Source organism: Egretta garzetta, unplaced genomic scaffold (genome assembly GCF_000687185.1).
Source record: "Egretta garzetta isolate BGI_Z169 unplaced genomic scaffold, ASM68718v1 scaffold14, whole genome shotgun sequence".
Classification (NCBI taxonomy): domain Eukaryota; kingdom Metazoa; phylum Chordata; class Aves; order Pelecaniformes; family Ardeidae; genus Egretta; species Egretta garzetta.
In genome coordinates this window covers 5,254,285-5,263,995 of record NW_009259588.1, presented here as the reverse complement: position 1 = coordinate 5,263,995, position 9,711 = coordinate 5,254,285, and the positions used below count along the sequence as shown (strand labels likewise).

General features: G+C 47.3%; 1 protein-coding gene across 1 annotated transcript; it reads right to left on the bottom strand.

Annotated features, from left to right (window-relative positions):
- Nucleotides 1-231: 231 nt before the first annotated feature.
- On the bottom strand, nucleotides 232-9,459 carry SIRT5 (sirtuin 5). Its single transcript, XM_035893462.1, has 7 exons — nucleotides 9,318-9,459; nucleotides 6,707-6,840; nucleotides 4,961-5,186; nucleotides 3,321-3,408; nucleotides 2,309-2,362; nucleotides 1,250-1,373; nucleotides 232-351 (listed from the first exon to the last, which is right to left on the bottom strand). Exons 1-7 carry the CDS (start codon nucleotides 9,433-9,435, stop codon nucleotides 232-234), a joined length of 864 nt encoding a protein of 287 aa, XP_035749355.1. The 5' UTR covers nucleotides 9,436-9,459.
- Between the last annotated feature and the right edge of the window lie 252 nt (nucleotides 9,460-9,711).

The following is a 9,711-nucleotide window of genomic DNA, read 5'->3' as shown; positions in this document are numbered from 1 at the left end:
GGGCCGCCCGCTGCGGCCTCGCACTTCGAAAAATGCACGTGGCCTCTTCGTCGGTGTGAATTAATTCCACCGAGAAAGAAGAACCATCTTTTCTTCCTTACTAGAAGGAAACAGTATTTCTTAAGCATTGGGGGAAAACGCTAAACATTTTCAAGGGTTTTCGCGCAGTTCAGCGCAAAAGACAGTGAGGACAGAGGGGACCAAGGGTTGCTAGTTTAAAGCTGAACAGCTTTACCTGAATCTGTTTGTAGCAGGAGTAGCTTCCGTGTTAAATTCTGCAACTGGCACGCCTCTGGCGGATACCTGAGGGGCAAACATAGCAGCAGGATACACCACGGAGGAGGTCCCGACCTGCAGGGACAGGACAAAAAAATCACGAGTGTAGCAGGCCAGCAGTTAAACAGACGAAACCAAACCGACCCACGAGGTAAGAACTCTTCTAGGAACACTGGATCTGCAAAACCACTGAAGCATGGAAGATTCCCTACAGACATGGAACCAGACCAGTATCTATATTTAGTGTCACTGCATAAGTAAATAACGTAGCGTAAGAATCGGGAATTGTTTCACTGACGCAACCCAAAGAAGCCTGTTTGGGGATTTTACTTGTAGATGAACAAAAAAATCCCAGAAACAAAATAGCAGACTTTGCTTTCAGGGGAGGAAAAAAAAAAACCAAAAAAAAACCACACAAGAAGTTCTTTCTGTTACTTGAGGTTATTTTCTGAAGAGTACATGATATTTTGAGCAAATGTTTTGGTCAGCGATCTGGAACCTACAGGGCCTGTAAACCACCTCAGGAAAAAAAGCAGCAGACAGTAACAGCTAGCTACATTCTTACAACATCTTGTAACTTTTTTTTTTTTTAAACTGAGCATCAAAATAATCCAGTTTTTCACTGAGAAATTTGAGTATTAGCTAACCTCTAACACTTGAACCTCTAACACCTGTGTACACCAAATGCGGACCGCAGGTGCCAGCTGAGCAAGACAAGGACATGCCAAAGCTGTTAGCTCCCAAGTAGTTAAATTTTCAAACTTCATGGTCTTTTCATGTTTTACACTCGACGCTAGCGATTCCCTCAGGGGCTTTGAGCTCCCTTGGGGAAGTGCAGATGCATCTCCTTTACCTGGGAGGTGCGACCTCCTTAGCGAGGCTTCCCTGCCAGTTCAGAGGCTGTTCATTGAATGAATGTATATAAAATTGTACACGTTCCTTTTCTGGGTTAGGTAAGAAAAGCGTCACTCACTACCAAGCAGAGGTCACATATCTCAAGCTCCTTCTCAACCTCTGTGAGAACGTCAGGATCCAGGGTTTCACCAAACCACACAACGTGGGGACGGAGGAGCCCATTGCAGCCGTCCTCCTCACACCTGTTTAAAAAAAAAAAAAAAAAAAAATCACAAAGGGGCAGCGTTACCCTGCTGACGTGGATGTTTCGAGCTGCAAAACGGCACAGCAGGTTTCGTTCTCATTCGGACATGTCTCACCTGCCCTCGCCTTTCCTCCCTCCTCCTTCGCAGCCCTCCCCACACCCTCCTCTGCCACGCGCTGGGCAGAAGGCAGCTGGTGGAAGTACACGCGTGCTGCCCCATCACGCAGAACGGGTTGCTGAACGGTTGCTCAGCTTAATCGCCTCTTCCCCTTGTTCAGCCTCTGAAATGCTTGAAACTTGAAACACATTCTCTGCCACAGACCTCAGCCCCGCCAGCTTTAACAAACCGGCCAACAGGTTTTTAAGGAAAAACTGAAGTGAAAGGCAGAAGCATCACATTAGCCTCTTTTCCTTAGGAACCAGATGAAAAATACAGTGGCTTCTTGCATCCGCAAGGAGTGAAGGCAAAGCTTGGGCCATTATAAAAAAAGGGGCCGCGGCGCAGTGAACGCCTGCAAGCGGCTGTGCTCCAGCAGGGGGTTCCAGACTGATTGCAACATCAGGTAGCACCTGCAAAGTTACAAAATGTTTGCTGTGTAGCACTTACTCTCTTCCTGCAATTCTACCGTTACTCCACTTACTATAAACCCCGTGAATTTAGGCATGTTTCCCCTTGATGCCCAGCTACACAAAGCATGCGATTCCTTTAGCATCACAGTAAACTTCCAGTACACGCTCCTGGTCCTGGTGTCTGCTGTCCATCCTAACGTCAGGTTTAGATTTAGACTCAGTGCTCCTGGGAAAAGCCCCGCGCCTTTTTCTCCTGTGGAACATCTCCGTGTCCTTCCAAAACCACGTGGACAGGAATATAAAGCCTTTGAGATGCACGAAGTACAAAGAGGTAACAGCAAAAAACAAAGAGTCCATACGTACTGAGGAAGGTCTTCAACTGGAATCGTGGCGTCTTCTGTTTCAGGATCTGGAGCCCTGAAGTCACAAAATTGAAATACACACTCAGTCGTACAAAGCGCACTTTATATATTAGGAAAAATGTAGTATTCTCTAAAGCACGCTCTCCAGTCAAGGAACCTTTGCAACTTCAGCCAACTTCGACATCTACTACAACCCTAAAATACCACACAGAGGGCAGGCAGGCGTTTATCCAGAATTATCCCAGCGGTAAGCAGCTGTAATAAGCTGGTCAAAGTCGGTCAAAGGCACAACAAATATTTATGTAGCTATCTAAAGATCTGGTGAAATGCAAAGGGAAAAAAAAACCTAAAAATCTTAGCGCATGCCTGTCCCACCCCTCTGCCCGCCTTTTTTTTAATGGTGAAAGAAAGAGGGTGGCTAAAAAAAAGGAGACCAAAGACTCCTTCTGCAACTCTAAATAAAGTTGCAGAAATCCTGGGAACTGATACTTCCCTCCCGATTGTTTCACACATTTGTATTTCGCGACCTGTAGTCACAAGAATCTTATCAATGAGTCGAAGGACAAAAGCTACTGGGGCCTCAAGAGATGCAGAAGGGGACAATCCATGTATCAAGCCATGACAGCCCGATTTAAGGAATAAGCATCCGATTTAATAAAGAACCTGGAAGGTGAGGAGGATGGGAGTAAACACACGTTCTCAAAGACAATTAGTTGACGTCCAGTGTGAGAGTTTCAGACCATCTGAAATTGTTCTAATTAAAACACAATGTTGCGCTGACTTAGAGGTTAACAGTTACTCATTCACAGACCTACAGGATCATGGGCTCTCACTGAAGTTACCGAACAGTATACTCGTGTTTTGGAACAGCTGTGTAAAATCTAAGCGTTAATACTATTAAAGGAAAATGGGGTGGTCGGCTGAAACCCCCGTACGCTCCTAAAATGGCTCCTCTCCTATTGAACAGCAGACCAAGTAGACAATACAGGGAGTTTACAAGGCAGACGCCTTACCCTTTGCCGGCCAATGCGGGGCATATGGGACTCTTGTAATTGGCAGCCACGTTTCCACAGTTGGTGCACCGAGTTTTAAATAAACTACCTGAAACGCACAAAGAGAAAACATCAGGCGGGGATGAAGGGATTGCTCTGAGGCATGGCTGCACAAATGGTTGCGTTTATCCCGGACAGCCTTTATTTGACTTTGAAGACTGTACCTTGTGGGTAACTCACTGCGTGAACGTTAACAGGCGAGCGTTGAAACCTGGCAGCGTTATGAACGAGACGCTACTTTACGCAGCGCGTACGCACGCTTTTGTTCAGCAACCCGAGGTGACCAGCGTCACAGCTAGGCACCGACCGGGCCCGGCAAAGACAGACGCAGCCCTTTCAGCTGAAAGGCCGCAGTGAAGAGCAGCAACAGCCCCTCTAAGCTATGATTTGTCACCTCGTTCTACCTCGCCGTGTAAGACACAGCCTCGTACCAGTACTTCAGAGGAAAATTGGTATTGGAAATATCACTGAGGGAGATGATTTCTGCTTATTGCTTTTCCCCTTAAACCAGAAACATTTTCTTAAAAAAAATACGCTGGTTAACACTTGGCTTGTTTTACACAAAACTCCCCAACCCCAAGACTTCTATAGCGTTAGTAACATGCTGTAGCGATGCACAATATTGCCAAGAGTTTAAAATTGTTTGAGTTTTGTAAAGACTAAGACTAAAATTAAACTAAACCCAAGGCTTTATCCTTGGATCCACAACTGCAAAACAATTTGTGTGGGTTTCCCGCGTCCAGATCACAAAGTAGCGGTGGGGAATCCCATTTGAACCTTTCATGATACTTAGAGTTAAGAAGCATCATAGATGGGACTTTGTCCTGGGAGACTTCCACTCTGCGGCAGGGCCTGCAGCGTGAAGCCGCAATGGAGAGGGGCCTACTCACCCTCCGTTTTCCCCACCCCTGTGATGTATTTCATCTGATCCAAAAGCCTTGCTGACCCTCACACGCTGCACCTGCGTTGTGCTCCTCTGGACTTTACTGGACGGAGGGCGGGAGCGAGGAATGCCACTAACTACAGGGAAGAGAGAGGGAGTGCCACCAGGGGTAGGAGAGAAAGGTAAGGGAACCCCAGCTGTTGCCAGCCCCTTCTGCCTCCTGTAGCCAGGGGCCGCACAGGTGGGTCTTTGAAGGACAGGACAGGACGGAGGGAAAGCGGCAGGCAGTGGAGCAGAGAGCACCAGGGCTGGCGAGACCAGTCTCCCCAACAGACTTTTCATTGGCGGCAATACTGGTGTGGCACCAGCAGTACCACGGAGCTGAAGTCCTCAGTGGATTTTTTTCCCCCTTTTCTAAGCAAAATCAGCCCAGTGTCACTATTCTCATGTATTCAAGCAGATGTGAGGCAAACCTGCGCAACTGGGAAGGGAGAACCAGTTGCTGTGTACTGTCAGCATCCACTAAAAACAGAAAGATGAGAAACAAGGGGAGGCTATGAAGTACCCAAAGCAACTTCCAGGGTGACACTGTGAGTAACTTCATGCAAGCTGTTACCATTTTAAAGACAAATTTCTTTCCTCCACGGATTTATCCTGCGCTCTCTTCTTCCCCCCACAGGTTTGCTGGCCTGTAGTAGACAGGTAAGCTGATCCTTACCGTGAATTTCTAAGAGGTGCTTTGTGCCTGCCTTTCTGTGTAGCTCATCGATATTCTGAGTAATGACCACAACGCTCCTTCCTTGCTTGCTCAGCCGCCTTTCGCACTCTGCAATGGCGATATGCGCAGGATTGGGATGTTTACTCAACATCACTTCCCGGCGGTAATGGTAAAATTCCCATACACGAGAAGGGTTTCGCGCAAAAGCCGCTGGCGTAGCCAACTCCTGGAAAAGACACAACAATTCATTCCATCAACGGAAGGGCAAGAAAATCCCCTCCCCAGGTGAAGCCTGCTAGCATATTGCCGCTTAGGCTGCTACCAGCACAACCAGGTAATGAAAAGCAGATTATTTATAACCAGATGTGGTTGATGAGAATGTAGTTCAATAGCCCTTACAAGGATGACAAGTCAAAGTATCTCATTAGGTGAGGAAATAACTGATATCAGTAGCACAGTACATGGTTTTACATGGCACACTCGGGCCTTATTCTGCGCTGCCCTACCAAACCATGAGCACAACATGAAGGAAGATGAGTTGTTTCAATGCACATGATTTTTGGTGTTCAGAACTCCCTTTTCCGCAGCAGCCACAAAACTCAGCATTGTATGGATATATTTCCTTTGCTAGCAATTTCTTTTCTACCTTAATTTAAATGTTACACAAGTCGAATCACAGCCACTGCCAAAACCGAAGTCTAACATCTTGTCTTTTATGCACCAGTAAAATCTAAGCTACGCTCTTCACGCTAACTTTAATTTTGCCTTGTTTTTTAAAATGAGGGGCAGCTCAGCCTAGTGCTTCAGTGCACAGTCCTACCTAGACAGAAACGCTTCATGCGAGCTTTCTGATGCAGAAGGACCAGGCATTTACAGGCACGCATGCTTTATTTGAATTGATAGTCACTGAAAGAAAAAACACATCTTTAGATTCAAACCATCTTGAAAAAACCATCTCTCCAAGCCCTTTTAACTTCATCAAATCTTTCATCAATGCTGCCATGAAAAACCATAAAGAAAGCAAACGTGACTGCAGCGTTTGGGGTAGCTGTTACTGGCAGTGTGACGGTCACCTGAAACATTTGCAGCACCATGCAGGCTCAGACTTGGGAGGCACCCGTACAACTTGCACGTTTTGCTGCTCGCCGCTGCACCACTCTGCCCCGTGGTGTCTGCTTCCGCCCCCTCTCCCACCCCAGTGGCTCCCAGCGCTGGCAAGATCACACCAGGAAGAGAGAGCGTGTGGGAGAGTTAAACACTGTGAGGAACCCTGCCCCCAAACACAGAAACAAAAAATCCTAAAACATTTTTAAAGAGCATTATGAGAAACCAAGATTAAAAGAAAACCACTAGTCGGTATCACTGGTTCCACCTTTTGTTATTTTGGTAGAAGGATCTTAAGAGTTTAAAACAGGGGAGGCCCCACGAGGTAGGAAAACAGTGAGGGTATCAAAAGATGAGCAAAGAGCTAAGCTGCAGGCAGCAAGAAAACAAGGTCAGCAGGATTTTTTTTTAAAAACATCATTTTTCCCAAACAACCAGCCAAAGGACAGAAAAGAAGCTGCAGCTGCACAAAGCAGCCCCCCAGGGCAGGGGGAAGAGCCACGGAGGTGCGGCTGGCAGAGCTCTGTCCCCACCAGGAGTGCCCCCACCCTCTGAGGTACCCAGCTGCTTCGGACTCCTCCCACTCGCCTACCCGATGGACTGAGGGGCGCAGCTGCGCAGACACGTGCCACCGGTACATACCTGGGCTTGCCACTTTCTCCAGAAACCTCCAGCCCCTCTGAAGGTAGGAACCCCGCTCTCCGCACTAACGCCGGCCCCTGTGATGATGGCTATATGCTTCGCTTTGGCAAACACTTCTCGAAAATCAGCCATATCTATGCGCGGGAAGGAAAACAAACTTCAGGCACTTACACTTTCGTATAAGAGGCCATACGGTGATGGCAAACTCAGGCATCCAGAAATGGCTTCCACATACAGCTCCCATGACCTCAATTTCAGAATACTAATTCGTTTCCGAGTTGCTGTTGGAATATTGGAATTTGAAGGGCAATTCCTGGAGGTCCTTGAAAATGTGTATCAGCAAGCCCAGTGGGGCAACATGTGTTTTAAACTATGAATATACTCAATATTTGGAAGACAGAGCCTTTAACTAAAACCCCACACTAGATCTAGCTACTGTGAAAACAACTGCTGCCGCCACCACCACCCAGGAACAGTTTGCTTCCTAATTTTAAGGTAAGATCCCGAGATGAAAAAAATTTACTTTTAGGGACAAAGTATCAACTTCAAAATTAAGGTAATTTGGGAAAATGCATTTCCTTTTGAGGCATCTTGCATATTTTCTAGGTTTGCAATTGTATTTTCTATTTGTGAATGGATATTCCCTCAATTTTCCCCTGCATGGTGAAGTAACTTGGGAAAAAGACGGGAAATTCCCTTTGAATTTTTCTAAAAACAAGATTAAGAAGGAACAGGTTAGTTAGAGAGAACAGGAAAAAAAATCTCTTCCAGTTTACCTCGGATGTTAATTTTAAAGCAACATATCTTCGAATCACAGAATGGCTGAGGTGGGATGGGACCTCTGGAGATCGCCTAGTCCAAACCCCCCTGCTCAAGCAGGGTCAGCCAGAGCAGATTGTCCAGGACATCAGGTGGATTTCCAGATCTCCAAGGATTGAGACTCCGCCACCTCTCTCTGCACGACCCATTCTAGTGTTTGACCACCCTCACAGGAAAAACGTGTTTTCTTGCGTTCAGACAGACTCTCCTGTGTTTTAATTTCTGTCTGTTGCCTCGCGTCCTGTCGTTGGGTGCTACTGAGAAAAGCCTGCCTCGTCCGCGTTCCCTCCCATCGGGTATTTTTATGCTTTGCTAAGATGTCCCTGCGCCCACTCTCCTCCAGGCTGAACAGTCCCAGCTCTCCCAGCCCCTCCTCATACGTCAGATGCTCCAAACCTTTAATTATCTCTGTGGCCCTTCGCTGAACTCTCTCCAGTAAGTCCACATCTCTCTTGTACTGGGGAGCCCAGCACTGGAGCCAGTGCTCCATGCCTCTCACCAGGGCTGAGCAGAGGGCAAGGATCACCTCCTCCGTCTGATGGAGACGCTCTGCCGAGTGCAGCCTAGGAGGCTGTCAGCCACCTTTGCCACAAGGGCTCATCACTAGCTCACAGTCAACGTGGTGTCCACCAGGACCCTCAGGGCTGGCTCCAGCCTGGCCTAGTGCATGGGGCTGTTCCTCCCCAGGGGCAGGACTTGGCACTTCCCTTTGCTGAACTTCATGAAGTTCCTCTCCGCCCATGTCCCCGGCCTGCCGAGGTCCCTCTGGATGGCAGCACAACCCTCTGGTGTATCAGCCACTTCTCCCAGCTTTGTGTCATCTGCAAACGTGCTGAGGGTGCACTCTGCCCCATCGCCCAGATCATCAATGAAGGCATTAAACAAGATTGGCTCCAGTACTCCTATGGTACACCACTAGTGACTGGCCTCCAGCTAGATTTTGAGCTGCTGATCGCAACCTTAATCTTTATAATTCACTATGTTGGTTTGGGTTTGTTTGTTTGTTTTTTTTAAACCAAAGGCAGGGGTAAGTTTTTATAAGGAGAGAGAGTCACTGGAGAAGTCCCAGGACCCACAGCACGAGCGCCGTAGAACCTAGCAGAGAACACTACGATCCTGATGCCCCATCTGTTGTTGTAAACCAAACCTCACAAAGCCCTTGAATGCGTAAAGATGAGGCGAAAAGCCCTCCTGGTCCTGCCTCCAGCCTCTGACAGCAGCCAAATGCTGACGCTCAAGACGACAGAAAAAGCAAGTTGGCTACCCAACTACTGAGGATTTTACTATTACACCTGTGAAGTTCTGTGCACAGTTTTCAAATGAAAACACATCCTCAAATTGAAAAACTAAACAAAAAAAAAAAAAAACCCAAACAAAAAGAGGATATTTACTAGTACCAGACTGAACAAAGCTCCTGGGTTACCCAATACCCTGCTCCCGAGTTGTTACAAATGCTCGAGGCCCTCCATAATTCTTGTAGAAAGAAACGAGGACTGAGTTTTATTACCCATTAGGATTATGAAAAGGAAATGCAATTAATTAGCACACATTTATGAGCATAAATTATAAATGCTTAAGTCACCAGACAACCACGCTAACTGCAGCTATAAGAGGGGGTTTTTTTGGAACTATCCACAGAAGACAATTTTGCAGCTGGAAAAAAAAAATCAGCTTAAAGCTCTTCTTAACGTTTTGAATAATCGATTCCACCTACTACATAAAACCTCCTAGAACTTCAAGTCGAGCTTAAATGCCTGCCCAGGGCATGGAAGGAAACAGAGAAATGCCTTACTTGAACTGGGACGAGCCATCTCTAAGGAAAACTTCTGTTTCTTTGAAGTAGCAGCAGCCTGAAGCCCACGGTACGCTTGGGGAACCAACCTTCCAGCGGTAAATTGGAAGAGACTCATCAGCACCGCTCAGAAGCGCGTTAACCTGAGGAGAAATAAATGAAGTGAGAGCCGCCCGTTCTCCACGAAGAACCAGGCACAAACGTTATTCCCGGTTTTTCCTCCTGCGCACGGCTGAGCCCAAACGGTTTGTAGCGTTTCGGAGGCGTTCGCCGCCGCGGTGTTTCTGCTTCACCTGAGGAGAAAACCTTCCAGGCCATCTAACCGGGCTGCCGCCTCTTCCTTGTTTTGACGACAAAAGGCTGTCGCAGCGCCTGCAATTCACCCCCTTCCCCT